Genomic DNA, 16030 nt, shown 5'->3' with positions numbered 1-16030 from the left:
CAATTACAACTGCTGCCACTCCTCTTTGGGTGAGGCAGGGGGATCAATGAAAGGCTGGCAAGCGACTTGCGTAGGAGTGTTCCGCCAGACTGTGTTGAGTAATGCCCAGTGTACCGCCTTTTAGTCGATAACAAAGCTGGTGGTCTGAAGGCCCATTTCAGGCTGAGATGATCTTTACAGCTAGAGCCACGCCCAGAATTATAGCTACGCGCTTTACTCTGTGGACACAGCATTAGCCTCCACCAGGCTCTCCTACGGGCGTATGGATCGTAAAATTCGGCAGAAAAGGGAATAATTAGACAGTAGAGTCCGTCCACGGTGAAGATCACATTTCGCCCGCGTAGGAGCCTGCAAATGAAACCCTGGCAAATGTTCTCCCTATAGCCCACGTAGTTAGTCTCAGTCTGGTAGAGACTAATATCACAAGCACCGTGATCTGTGGTTGACTCACAGTCACACAAACCGTAGAAACTATCACACTTCGCACAAGCAATCTAATTTGAAAACGGAAATTACACACGGCAGTATCGGCAACCCAATTGGCTTCTTGGTCATTTCTGCCATCTCACCACCGCTAAAGCTTGAAGTGACGTTGAATATTCCTATTCCTGTTCTCGGCAATCGTCAACTACACCTCTGTTCCCTTCTATCAATCTGCTTTACGACGTAATTTTGCTATTCACCCAGCACTGAAGATTCATAATGGGTTGCACGTCTGCCGTATTGTTAACCGTGTCCGCATAACGAATTTATAGGACAAGCAAGGGGCTGGCTTAATGGGATACTGTGTCTAGCTGTAATAGCCTTTCTCCTTTACAAGAACAACAATGGGGATGAATGCCAGGACAACACACATTCGTGTTAAGTTTGTTAACAGTGTTACAATTCTGTTCTGTTCCGCGCGTCGACTTCAGTGTTCGGCCAAATCAATACGGCTAACATCGGGCGGCAGGGAAAGCGCCATCCTACAGACGCATTGATCTCGCGTCTATTCCTTAATAGGTTTGGCGGGAAGTTGTTTCACTTGGAAACGCGTATCGACCCGCTCGGCTGCAGAGGGTCACCATGCGGAGATAGGATGATTTGTTGTTTCATTTAATTCCACTGAGGAATAATGGTGGAGAGGCTAGTCATCGTAAGTGGACGTTATCAGAGGAGATATGTTCCACGTTTATTAGTCTTGGCACATTATCGAATCAGTAAAACCTGTAGTTTATGGGTGTATCTATTCACGTTGTCCATGCCAGGTAATATTAGGAGGCGTCGTTAAAATACCAGTGCTTCACATTGATTGGTCATCGTATAAGGAAAGATTGTCAGTTTTATGTAGTTTGGAGGTCCAGAACTAATGGCAGATATAGGCAGACAAGTTAAAGGGCTTGTACATTCAGTTGTTAGATACGCATCGTCTCATTGTGGTTGGTCATCATCTCAATCATTCAGGGTTGTGACTGGAATGTCCATGTTCAGATGCGTTATAAAAAGCAGTGCCACCGTTGATGATACAAGGAGATGGGTGGAATGAAAAATCACCGAAACAATACACAATACCATCTTAAAAGAAGTTACACCCGATACCTCAGGTAGCAGGTTGGAACAAAGTCTCTTAAACATTACTCAGCAAATAAAACATAATGAAAAATCATAAATTCTAGGCCACAGACAGACATTCGGCTGCAAAGCACAAAAGCAAATTTGACAGAGGACAGATTACTAGTATTAATTCAATGATCGACTTGTCAATATCTACCTTCTCATCCAGGCCTCTCCGCAACCCTGGGTATTCTATTCGATAAAACGATTCAACAATAAACCTAGCTTTCATAGGTGCAAAACTCGATGACGATTAAGAAATGACTTTAACACACTGACCATCTACTTAACATATAAAATGGTACCCCATAGTAAGTATTATGGTAGGGTTTCAACTTCATGTAGTGAATGTCATCTGATTTAATTTTATCTCAAGTGTATATTCAAGGGATATTGATTAAGGTTTACCTACAGAACAGCAAGTAAAAAGCACAGAACGATTTGTAACTTAACCCTCAAACCACCGTAGATTTTTTACGACTAATCTTACCGTATGGGGTCAAAACTGACCCCACAGTGTTTTCTTCAAATATAGCTTTATTGGTGACTATTTTTGTGGTTTGTTTATATGTATAGTTTAAGTAATCTATAAGGGACAGTTTGTAATAATTAGGTGTGAATAATTTCTGCTCATTATCATAATTTATGCAAAAATAGGGAACATCGTCTTTTGCAACTACACGCTATTCAGACAAGTGGGCTCTTTTGATGCCTGCGGCAACACTTGATGTCATATAGCATCTGTATGTCTTACGCTAGAACAACCAAACTTGGTCACCTTAGCTAGAATTTCGTTGGCAACAATTTTAATTGAATGAAATATCTTATCAATGTTTTCATATTGCTATGGCAACCAGTTTCTTAGAGCCATATTTGGAAAAAGTCACTAATTTTGGATTTTACAATGTAATTCTAGGGCTGTCTTTTTAAACTACACTTATTTTCTTACATCAACACCAACCAATTTAATTGACTATCATTTTGATGATTTAATATTCATAATTTATGCATATTTGATAACGTCATCGGTCAAAATCTAAGATGGCGGACGATATAATTAGATTAGCTATAACCGGCTATTTCAACCTCAAAATTCATCATTACCATGTTTATTCAAACAGGAACAATCTTAATATAAACGTTTTGGTCCATTTTTATTGTGTTATTAGGTTATATGATGAAAAAATGCATTTAAAATAATTCAAGATGGCGGAACCAAGATGGCGGATTTCACTAGTGTAACTTGATATGAATATAATTTTTATGACGTCATTTTGACGTTGTTCCTGTTCCCCTCTACAAACAACGTCTTTGGATATATTATGATTTATCATACATAATTTCTGTTTAAGTTTTATCGTGTACCTTTGAATTATATGGAAATACCCAATTTGTTGGTTTTCGTCAAGAAAATCATATAAATGACGTCATAATACGTCACAACGTCATTAATCTTTACGTTCATTTAAAAAAATTGTTTTTTCACGTTTCTACAAAATCATATTTTGTAACTATGATCATAATAACCCTTATCATACATGTTAGTAGATGACAAGTATCAAACAATAGGAAATATGAGTGCAGATTTTGCTGGGGTCAGTTTTGACCCCACTGGACCATGCGTAAACTTTCTAGGATAACTTAATCAACAATGAGCCAATCTCGGTAAAAACTTGAGAGAAGTTATAAGACATATATACAAACAAACTCATAGAAGGAATTTTGTTTTCGACTCGAAATGTCAAAATGGCACATGTTGATATACGCCTGGGGTCAGTTTTGACCCCATACGGTGGTTTGAGGGTTAAAGTTGAATGGCAGATATGTAATTTAATGTGAAACTGTGCCTTCCGTTTTAGCGTGCTGTACTATACTGGCCATACTGGCACTTTACTCTTTTTAACTTGTCTCCTAATAGGCTCCTATACATCAACATTATATTTAGTTCTAGAGACAAGTTCTAGAGAGTATTAGAGACAACATGTGCTTTTGCGGTGGGTTCAGCCAACTATTACTAGCAGCATGACGTCATAGTGTCGTGATGTGCCCCTAGAGATGCTATATCCATCCCCGGGTGAGGCTTTTACAGCTTTTATCTCGCGAACCAAACGCTCATTAAGGATTACATGGAAGTGCCGCTTCCGTTTAATCATTCTAATGATTTTTCAAGTGATCACATCAAATCTCGTCGGGGACCATCGCAGATATGATATGCCTTTTGGGAAATCAATGACGGTGATAACGGTGGAATTTATTTCAATGATACGCTATATTGACTTAAGTTCATCAGTGACATATGGGGGAGTATAAAATCTCTTTTGAGGCCAATGCTTCGAACAATATAAACCGAGGGTGGCAAAATTTGATAACTGTCGTAATAAAGGGAACACAATTATCCAACTTTTTATGTGGTAGTATTCTATACCAAACGCTGATAACGTTAGATGAGCAGAGCAAGACTATTAAGAGTTGCTGTTAAGAGTTAAGAGATGACCTGATCTGGTATTGAAACTGATTTTTGAGTCTGCAAGTACTATATATCATAAGATTTCATTCGTTGAAAAAGTGTGCCCTTGTAATCATTGTAGAATAAGAACGATTGAAGCAATTCCTTCTGACAGGTAATTTAAACTCTTAATGAAAGTTCTGAACCTCACAGACAATCCCCCCGTAATGTAAGCAGGTGATCTGATCCCGTGCCTCTAGAAAGCCGCCTAATGACAGACGACGCTCCGCCGCGCTGATAGCTCGCACTCCCCGAGATAGAATCAGGCTCGCGATGAAAGCGCTGCGGGAATCCAAACAGCAAAGCCTGTCCTTGAGGCGAAATGCTTAAAAGATGTTCTTCTGCAAGTTCTAACATCCAAGCCGCGACTGGAAAGCTGTGACGAATCCTTCGGATCAATAACGGCAGAATTGCTCTCCACGTTCTGAAAGGGAGGTAAAGTAGCCCCTAATAATGGTACGTAAGTAACCACGAGTAAGACCTTGTCAAAGGAACGCCAAAAACGGTTACTCAAGCAACTGTGTAAAATGTTGAAACAGGTCAGATGTTTCAGACGGCATCCGCTTTCTTTCGTCAGTTACTTAAGAAAAGAACTGGAGAACCATATCTATACCAAAAGCTAACTCTGAATTGATAAAAGAAGTGTACAAACTCCGCATCAGGCCTCCTATAAATGAAACACTTCGCCACGTATCGCGCAGTGATATATCGGATAAACATGTACATAGGCCCCGTGGGCTTGATATAGCGTTCGATTGACGCGAAGAAACATCACTGGCTTACCATGGCTATTGACTGCTGTCACGTTCCACGAATAAAAAAAGATTTACCATCTTAATCAAAGTCGTCTGTTAAAGAATCGCAGTATATTCACTTGTTATCAAGACCTTGTCAATGCTATCAGTACTACACTGTAAGCTCCGCACTAACTCTTACTGTCAAACACACCGCCTGGAGTGGTGTACATAAGGTATTTTAAATAACTATATAGTCGCTTACATACATAATTCGCGGGTACGAACTGAATGTTTTAAATACATATATAAAGTGGGTGCCATTTATAATCTTCTCTCAAGTATTTGTGCATAATTGGTACATTTAACATCAATAGTTATCTGACAATAAATACCAGTAGCAGCCCAGGACAAGTGTCCTATATATCTGGTAGCAATCTGAATATAGCAATGTGTAGTAATGTGAACAAGAAAAAATAATTTTCATGCCCCTCATCCTATGATCCGCCGAGCTGCCTTGAAGAATGAACCCAACATTATTGTAAGCCGGTTTAAAATACTACACAAAGACCAAGACGCTTAACGTTAAACGCTCTGTTACACTGAGCAAATCTTTTCAAGATGACTTATATACACATGCTCAGCCTTCTCACGTTTGATATCATGCCGGAAAATAGTGTTTTGTGGTTGAAAAAAGGCTAAATAGATTAATTATGTAACGTATTTTCAAAACTATCAAATGTTAACAGAAATCTTCCTTCTTTCCTTATTTCTATTTTTTATTTTTTTTATTTTTCATCTTAGATTCCTTCTGTTTTATTTACATGTCTTAGTTTTCTTTTTATTCTTAACTTTTTATTTTCACCTGTTTTTATGTCATCTTTTATCTTTTCGGCCACCTTTTCAACCGGAGTAGTGCGCATGCGTTCTTACATGTTTCATTTTCCGCTAACATCCGGCTGCATCATCATTCCTCACCGCCAATTAAACTAATTCCTCCCGAAGTCATCGGACCGCAGGATTTAGCAGATGGATGAGCAGGGGACGGTAATGTAATCTAAATCGAATCAGTCAGACATAATGAACCCACAGATTCTATCAGCCTCGGACAGAGGCAACGGGACAATGCATCAATTTAGCGATTTGTGTGGCCAAGATACTGAAACGTACTGTTGTTATTAAGTACATTTAATCAATGCACTGTGTATTCAAGTATGAAGACCATCTATTTTAATCGTTTGAATATGGTAGTAAATCTTTGCCATTTCCGTGTACGGTAAGTACTTGATTCCTGGCAGCGAAGCAAAATATATATAGTAGATCTACAATGGGCTAATAGCCTGTCAGACTATCCCTGGTGCTGAAAGCTTAACTGTTCTAAAAAAAGTTGCTAACGCGGTTCACCCTTGCGCTATGTATTTCCTGTTTAGTCTAGAAAATACCGGTTGGCTACATTTCAAGTCCTAAACAATGTCCAATTATTAAAACGAAATATGAGCGTATCAAAGTATACTGTTTGTGTAACTTTCATGAAATATGATGGAAGTTTACTTATGTGGTACGTTCCCAAATATCTGGTCGGGCAATCAAGTAGCAACTATTAGAGCTTGTATAATCTATATTTGAGGCAAACAATCAACCAAGCAATCAACCAACAAATGAAGATCCCAAGTAGTAAAATTCTCCGACCACTTTTAAAAGTGACCAAGTCAAATATAACAATTGTTAGGTTGACAGCAATGATTTCCTCGTAGCACACGTGTAGCACAAAAATAATGACGGGAGTAAATTGGTTCAAAGACGAGCAGGAAGTGAGAAGTAGTGTCTACCTAGATTTTCAAATATGATTGTGGCGTGAGAAAAATACCATATTTCATTTATCAATGCACCAGTTTCCAAAATCAAAATAACAGAATGCAGGTAACAAGTGCGAGACAAAGCAAATATTTAAGTAGGAAATAACGGCATGTGTAAAGATGAATCCATACATGCACAGCTGTTTATCGAGAAAACAATGACTAGGTACCGTTATCTTTTGATGTCATTATGATAACGATAATGAAAGTAAATATACCAGCTGCTAAAGCACGTAACAAATGGCCAGGTTGTTATCTACAATTGGAAATGTACCAAATATATAGAGGAAATTATGACAAGGTGTCATTCCAGTGTAATTGGTCTATCATTGTATCCCGCGGTCCTTCCAATTCAGTTCATTGGAGTGTCAACTTTTGGATACAATGTTTCTGCTGCAGAATCGCGATTCTTTGAAGTACAATTGGTGCGACGTGCAGTCGTATGAGGTTTTTCCAGATCTGGAAAACGACTGAAGGCCGTTTCAAAATGTGTTTTCGAATTATCTTCAATGTTATTCAATCTACACCCCCCCCTTCACGAGCAGCTTGTGTATATCATTTTACACAGTGAAAATCGAAGGAAATGTTCTGATTTATATAAGTGTGCCAGAAATGCCTACATAAATTTTCCTTGAGGCTCTATATTAAATGCAGTCGTCAGCTTCGGTAGCCGCCAGGCAACAGCATGGCAGCATATATATTTCACAGCATATTTAATGTCAGGAACAGCAAGGCAGTTTATTTTTGCATTAGATTTCATGTCAGGAACAGCTATGTATGAATTAGATGTCCATTTACCTGTTACGTTGCTGTTTCTAGCCCGAAACATACCTGATCTGTGCTGTGTGAAATATAAACTGTCGTGTTTTGAATAGCCAGGATAATGCTGTGAAATGAACGAAGCATGCTGTTACTTGCCTGATATCTGCTGCGAAATATGAAATACCTAGCTATGTCTGGCATAAACTATGCTGTGAAATATAAACCACCTTGCTTCTGTTGGCTTGATATTTAGAGTGAAATACAAATTGCCTCCCTATTACAAACTTCCTCCCCTGGCCTGAATTATGCTGTGAAATATAAAATACCTTGCTGTTGCCTGGTGTGAATTTTGCTGTGAAATAATACCTGCCTTGCTATGATAAACTTCCTTCACTGGCCTGAATCATGCTGTGAAATATAAAATGCCTTGCTGTTGCCTGGTGTGAATTTTGCTGTGAAATAATAACTGCCTTGCTATGATAAACTTCCTTCACTGGCCTAAATTTTGCTGTGAAATACAAACTGCCTTGCTGTTGCCTTGCCGCCGCCGATTCTGCCGACTGCAATTAATGCTCGCCATGAACCCTGACAACGGCCTTGTTTTTATAGCCAATTTTAACAAAAGGGGCACGGCGGTAGGCTATCCAATATCTTAGGCTCAGGAAATAGAATCGATGGGAAATAATGGCTGGGAATTCACAGCAGTGATGGAGCGAGAAGGGGCGCAGCCAAGTGCGTGTCGAGGAACCGACTCTGCATTCTGATGCGGTTAATGGATCTGAGAAAGCCTAAACGATATAAGGCTATTCCTGTGGTAGTTCTTCTTTGGCGCTCAGTGTGTTTTGTGCTTAGTGGAGACGATGTCCGTGTGGCAATTATGTTGAGCTAGAAGGCATTGATCTTCAGGATACACGGCTTCAAGCAAAGTTATGACTGCGGACTTAATGCCATAAAACTGTACTTCAAACTACTTGCCATGACATCAGCCTAACACAACGTGCAACAACCGTGACCTTTGAGTTAACCTCCGGAGCTCCCAAAGCCTTAGATTAGTTCACGACATAACCGTATTCAACTTATAATAAATCTAATACCATCTCCTTAACTCTTCGATACGCAACTTGGAATGAAGCCATGCACGTCAGCCTAAATATTCATATCTAATGATTAATTCAAACCGATAAAGACAAGGTGCTATAAATTAGGATGAAATCATTTCATTAATCTGAAACAAGGACGATTAGAATGCCGACAGCGTCCTTAACCTACCTTTTAACAACTTAGAAAGACTTGATGGCTGTAAATTTATATTGACGCAGCCCATCATTGTGCTTGTAAATCTATTTTACTGTATTACACTAAACCCATAGCAGTATCACGGATGGTGCAAAGGTATTGTCATATAGATATATATTGCCCCAAACAGCTTAAGATATCATGAAAAGGCTCAACTTCTTCCAACATTAAGATTGGATTCACCGACTTTTTCTACCAATCTTCTAGTCTTCTTCAAGATAACTGAATGCCCGAGTGCTCAGAACACGTGACCATTTGGAACTGTGACCACTTGCGATTTAACTTTAGATATGTCACGAGCCACTTGATGATAGATCTTCTCGTTTATCTTGTGAAAGGATATATAGAGAGGTACAATTTAATGTGAGCTCATTTAGGCGCAAACATAGCAAGGATCTAGGCTCGGTCCCTCGGAGCCAGTGTTGAGATGATATCTATCCGTTCTCAAGCTAATGTCAAAGCCTACCTATCACCAAGGGCAGGTCATTGACCTTCGGGATCATCATCTTTTCAGAGAAACCCTGGAGTGAAAGCATCAGTTGTTATCTGATTGAATACAAATGTTCCACCGAGTAACAGTTCACTATTGATTATAAGTCTAGAATAATCCGAAGGGAATGCCTTTACGTTGTACTGTTAAAAATGTGGGTGTATTGATCGACCGATAGGACAAGCTAACAAAGTATTGTCCCATGGTTGCTTCCATCCCCAGTTATCTACAGTGGACGGTCCCTAGACAACGCGTGTTATCCTCTTAGTTCTGTACGTATGCATACAAATCTGCATCTATCCATTAACTACCATTCACGGTTGTAGAAACACTTATCTCTAGTGCTTTGTCCCTACACAGACAATGGACCTCTTCATTATAACAGCCCTAGGGTGCAAAATTCAAATCTTGTACAGAAGACGAAAATACGAAAACCTTCCTTCAGGACACTTTTTCTTATCAGCCGTTCTGATACCCCAAACGGTGATCCACTGCTACGTCTCACGGGAAATTTGACCGATGATTCGCACTGCAGATGAATTTTCAATGGCGAGCGTTTCCGAGGGGACTTCTCGACGGGCGGCCCCGCGTACATCCCGGTTGGATAGGTTATACGATGATGGATGTTTGGGCGGTAAGACAGCCGTGGGGAGGTTTGCAAACAAAAGAAGACATAGCACACTTATAGTTTTCTATCTATTGGTGTTACTCCAAATACCGGTTACTCAAGCAACTGGGTATGATTTATGAAACGGTCAGACGTTTCAAGTAGCATCCATTACGTTTAATGAATTCGCCAGTAAGGTAGCTAGTTTTAACCACGAACTATTGGTGTTACTTTCTGTTTTTGTAACATAAACTGTAGTTCTATGTCTTGCCTCATCGCAGACATATTGACGGCGGGAAAGCCGTGATTTTACATGAAGCGCATCGAGGTGTGTCTAGAAATAAGTTGTCAGTGATTCCGCGCAGTGGTAGGCTGGGGATGCCCCGAAGTGTTTTATAATTTGATCCCATAATTATTGATATTCTCCCAGTGCGTCTCTGTAATCTGTGAGCGCGGTTTAACGTCCGACAGTGTTTTCTGACATGTGGACAACACACCGCCACCGGCGTCTTTGTTCAGCAAAGGGGAAAATATCGTCGGCACACCGCGACTCTTTAAAAAGAACTGGTAACAAATGGTTTGTTTGCCAGGTCAAGGATATTCCCATTGTTAAGAAGCCAATAAAGGCCTTTTTGGTTGTACATCAAAGCAAGCTTTCACCGGGTGAAATTACCAAGCCGATAGCTCGATACGTGAAGAGACTTATTGACGAGAGTGGTGACTCCCAGTGATCCAAAGGCACTATACCTTGATGTGTTTTGCGAAAAAAATCTTATTAGAGCCCCTCCTTCGCCTTTTGAATGTAATTCCACAGCCTTGCTGCTGAAATACGACATCTGAATATGATTCCAAACTCATTTCGACAAGATTTATGCAAAGGCCTACTTAAAACCCGCGCGGCGCTGTGATAAAACATCGTACGGAGACCACCGCCACCGGTGCGAGACCACAATGCAATTACAGGAAGCGGATGTAGTGAAAGTTTCCCCCGTCCCAGCCCCAGGGGAATCGATACATTCCAATGAAGTGAACAATATTAAACAGGGCAGAGCTCTGCCGACGGAATCAATTCGAGCGGAACGAAAAGCACTTCCCACTGGGTTGCCTGCACATGCATGAAAGAGCGGCACGACTTGAATGCGCTTGTCAACGTGAATTCAGTAGGCTGATACAGTTAACTACACAATACAAACATTATTGAAACACATTACAGCCAGTGATATTCCTATCTTTGATGGTTTGTCTATTGCGGTTCAAAAACCAGAAACGATAATAAATATGAACTGGCGGCTCAATATGCAATAAATGATTCATGCGAAATTCACGCCTAGAAGACAACCATGCAAAATTCCCCATCAATTTTAAGGTCACTCGTCCGATATTCCACTATACCATTGTTTCAGCGGTTAGAAATTGGCAAAAAACAAGTTAGAAATTTTAGGTATATGGTTGGAAATGTTCTGTTATGAGATTTGTTGAGTTAATATTAAGCTTCTATCTTCCGACTGCCCCCGCCTCCAAATAGTGTTACATTGGCACGTGTTTACAAAACCAACATCTATCCCTATCGGGTATGCTAAATAAGGCGGAACCCACAGGCCTTAAGAGTAATGCCTGCACGCCTCAGTGTTTCATGCTATGACTACATAATTAAAGATTCATCCCCTTTACAGTACATTAGTTCTTCTTATCTCCCCAACAGGCGACTTTGCATTGTGGAGGCGGTTCATTTCTCCTACGCGTCACTTAATTCTGATGCCGGGAAAGTTCGTTTCTGCTCAGCCCGTTTCTGTAGCCTGGTACCCAAACCTACTACAGCTCCCGAGTCTCCTCTGTCCTCTAGGGCCCCCATTCCACTGGACGGCGCTCTTACTGCGACCTCGCTGAGACCGAAGCTGGATTTGTGCAACCCTTGATTTCTTAATTAGAATATTATGCAAAAGTGTGACTGAAAACAGAATAAAACACAAAAAGCGTGAAAAGATTTGTTCTTTATGTACGAAATTTGTCGATCGCTCTGGTCAATTTTAGGTCGCAGAGAGAGGACGCAACAGAGGACAGAAGAGGCTAGGGAGTTATAATAGTTTTGGCTACACGCTACCCTTTCTGCGCTTGATAGTGATCTTCTTTCTGCTAACCTGTGGCCGTTGCCTGAGTCTAAAATCGAAGGGTTGCAGAATGAATAATCACCGTAAGGGTGCGCAAACGATTTTTCTTATATTACCTCCCCTTTCATCATTTATTGTAGTTCATGGTTTTGTTTATTGATAGCCTCAGGGATGGTCACATAACCTCGCAAGGTCACCTAACCGAAATCGTTTTCATTTTCAATTTTTTTCAGAGAAAATATGAAGACAGCTGAAAATACAAGAAACTGACTTCTTCGTGTTTGAGGATTCAGTTTCAATACAGACGGCCACGATTGTCTTTTTTCACATAATGTTGAATAAAGAGGTGGGGATAAAAACGCAACGCTCAATGAAGGCAGCGTAGCTTCCAATTGGAAAATATATTTAGAAGTGCAATATATTGCAAAACAGGCTTAACTCTCTTAGTAGTCAAATAATTTTCAATAGTGATAATATTTCATTGATTTTTGGCGTTGCTATGTGTTATTTTCGTTTTTTTGTGGTCTTTTTGGATGAGAACTTCAAATACAATTATCTCGTCTGGGACCGACTCACAGAGTTCCAAAACGTGCCCTAAGATGTTTCACATGAAAGCGGCTACATGGGGATTTGTTGATGGGTAAAACACCGTCTCCGCTTCGTGAGAGAGCTACAATTGGTCAGAGGACTATTATAGGATCAAACTCATGTCGGGCTTTAACCACCTGGTATAAGACGACCGCATTAGTACGGAAAAAGAGTTGTTCACAAGTCATTACTCATTGAAAGTATCACACGCAAGTCATTAGCGATAAAGTCGCTAGCGGCAAAGTAGCTCCATTCTTTCTTCATTTATCAATTGTGAAAATTTAGTTGTAAGCACCTTTTGTAAAGGCGGTTGTGCCGTGTATGTCATTTTCCACTGTGTATGTGGTGTTCATTTGGGAATACGCATCTAATTAACATAGCGAAATCATAATGCAAAAAGTTAAGCCCCTATCTCACCGGGCCCAGAACACGTTGGCGACCTTGCTGCGACCGAGCGATTTAACAGCGCGCTCAACGAATTTCATCAATAAAAAAACAAACCTTTTTACGCCTTATGTGCTTTGTTGTATTTTTAGTAATGCTTGTACATGATATTCCCATTACAAACGGAAGGATAACACAAATTCAATTAAGGACACGGAGAAGTCGCCAACGTGATGCGGGCCCAGTGAGATAGGGGCTTTAAAATTCCTCTTGTACGTCTTAACTCGACAAATGTATCGACGTATCTGCTGCTTAAGTGCGTCCAAAGTTCATCCTGCAAGCGAAGATTGTTCTGAAACATGCAGTAATGTGCAGAGATGTGTCCCTGGGGAAGTATTCGACATTACTACCACTTATATTCGTCACCACCGTTTGACTTTTACAATATCTCAAACCCGCACGCTACCGACTGGAGACTTTCCTACATACTAGTATTCGTAGTTCAAGAAATTGCTCCAGATCACCTTTGCGCATGCCTTGTCGCCAAATGCAATATTGCATGCATTCATCAGTATTTGGTATTAACTAATCACGATAATAACATATTGAAGCGGAACCAAGTTATGCAACTTCTCTAATGATTTTCGTTTGCATCACTGGCTTTAGCTTCATAAAAACGAATCAATGATTGTAAAAGAAAAACAAATCCCTCTGGAAATGATTGTATAACTAGTCCTCTTTGGGTATCCAATTCACTGCATGGTAAAGCCATTATCGACGCTTGACAAACTTCAATATACATGTGCATAATCCCACGGCAGCTGTCGCGAAACCACGTCTCAACTTTCTGTTGAAAGAAAGAAACACACCATCCACTTTGTCGCACTGAGGCTTAACTAAACCGCAAAGTAAAGATCATACATCACGGCACAGTTGTTCTATATTCTCCTTCTACCCAAATCTGCAAAACTGCCTTTTTCCGAAGTATTGAAAGCTAAAGCTCTGCTTCCATAACTCATTTGTCAACGGAATCATTGCTTCTTGCTTAATTAGGGCTGGCGCTTAGCTCCAGTAGGCATTAATGTATACAAACATCCTAAGTAATGCATATATAGAGTCCCAGCGGTCGGTATAGTGAGCACCATATGGCTCAGCGTTCTTACCGTTCATCACAGGGGACCCGCCGTGATGAACACACTAATGGCTCAGTGGAAGAAAGACGCTATTTGTGTTTCACACACTCCATTTCGTTACGTCAGAACAGCATGTAGACACGCTGTGACTCTATTATACTAAGCATTGATATCATCTTCCGGCAGTGTTGCGTTTATCCCTTTATGTGATTGCCTTCACTATCAGCACCCGCAATACGTGTTACACTTTATTAAGTGCAGTGACATCAAGATATGATGTTTCAGCCAGACAGTGCCATCATAACAAAACAATCGTGTTATCGATGTTTTTCTGCCTGTGTGTTCCAGTTTTTAGGAAAAGCCGCTTCTCTCTTACCATCTAACCAACCAACCAACCAACCAACCAACCAACCAACCAACCAACCAACCAATTCATTATTGTCATTTAAATTAGATAATGCATTTAGTATAATAGTTTTTTTTTTCAAATAATTTGTTTTTAGACCTATGCAACTGAATGATCATATAATACACAGTTCCTTGCCCCTCCAGCAGGTTCCACAGCGGAGAGGGACCACGGCGTGGCCACGCCCCTGTTGCGCGTCCCTGCGTCGGACGTGACCGGCCACAGCGCTCCTCCTCAGCACCCTGGCGGAATACTCAAACAGTTGCCCGCTTGGAAGAGCAACGAGAAAGACTAGCGGCTCCGTTTATGGGCGCTCAGCGCCGGGTTGATTACGAAGAGGCGCCATCAGCCCCCCCCCCCCTCCTGAAGATGCACGCCCCACCCTAATGAAGTACTATTCTGTACAGATATAACCCACTAGAGTGAAAGTCGTTAGAGATGCCCACCCATCTCTACCCGTTAGCTAAAGCACGTTCCCCCAATTTCCTCGTCCAGTCGCGCTATTGCTGTCCGGAGGACCTTCCCTGAATTTTAAAGACCTGTCCACTTTTCCACCTGTGCCCCCGGAATCTCATAGTGACTATCTGTTTTCACTGTTAATTGTTCCTACCGCGATGCTTTGTCTCATCACTAGAGCCTTTGTCTGTCTTCTCATCCGAACTAAGCGCACAGATACGTGAAACCTTCGTCTCGCTAAATGGCTTTCTTCGTCCTAATCAATTCTCCCGCTGTGGCGGGCGTCCAAGGCGAGGGTTTCTCCCCTGTGTGGCGTGAAGCCAAGGCCCCGGCTTCTCCGCTGTTACCCGATTTACAGGTTTGTACATAAACCCGCATCCCCATCTGGTATCATATCAGGCAGCCGCTCATTCTTACACCAGCAAAAACGGGACCAAACGGGCGGCGTGAAGGGCCGATGTCACAGACAAACCGCTCTCAGGTAACATTCTATTAACACCAAACATAATAAATCATACAAGGGGCCATAAAGTCACAGCCTGCAACACACACCTTTGCGTTCCACCTTACCGGGACTTTTCTATTGAAGAAAACGAGAGGTGTTTATTTAATCATAAGGAGCACTTACTTATGGCCGCCGAGACGTCGCGCACAGCACAGGTGATCACCAGGATCCAACACGCCGCACAGGTGTGGACCCGCATCCTCATCCTCCCGACAGGTACGTGCCACCTGCCGCAGGTGTCACAGCGCAGAAATTCCACAGGTGAGAAAACAAAGAGCGTGAAAGTTGGTGTTGCTGGTCGTCAGGCGCACCTGGCCGCCGCGCGCGCCATGTTATTCCAGACGCTGCTCATTCCACAACAACAATCGATTCTCGGGAATTTGCATTCCCCCCATCACGTGACCGTGCAGCCCACTTTCACGGGGAGCCCGGGCCATCAGGCGAACACTTTCACTTTTCCCATTGTTACCGTGGATTTAGGGCGATGCACTGCCGACCATACCACCTGAGCACCTGTCTCCGGCATTTCCTTTAGAAAAATACAACCCAAAATGTCACACAAACTGAGCGACACCGAATATAATCAGTATTGGGTTCACAACAGAG

General features: G+C 41.4%; 1 protein-coding gene across 1 annotated transcript in view; it reads right to left on the bottom strand.

Annotated features, from left to right (window-relative positions):
- The window catches only part of LOC136432656 (uncharacterized), a 47512-nt gene extending 31482 nt beyond the window's left edge, over positions 1 to 16030 (bottom strand). Inside the window, exon 1 of the mRNA XM_066424098.1 lies at positions 15548 to 16030. Coding sequence (XP_066280195.1) covers positions 15548 to 15629 — 82 coding nt within the window. The 5' untranslated portion in view covers positions 15630 to 16030. The remainder of the gene's footprint in view (positions 1 to 15547) is intronic.

The sequence above is a fragment of the Branchiostoma lanceolatum genome, chromosome 1 (genome assembly GCF_035083965.1).
Source record: "Branchiostoma lanceolatum isolate klBraLanc5 chromosome 1, klBraLanc5.hap2, whole genome shotgun sequence".
Taxonomy (NCBI): domain Eukaryota; kingdom Metazoa; phylum Chordata; class Leptocardii; order Amphioxiformes; family Branchiostomatidae; genus Branchiostoma; species Branchiostoma lanceolatum.
The sequence above is the reverse complement of the archived record's forward strand: the minus strand, read 5'-3'. Positions and strand labels throughout refer to the sequence as shown.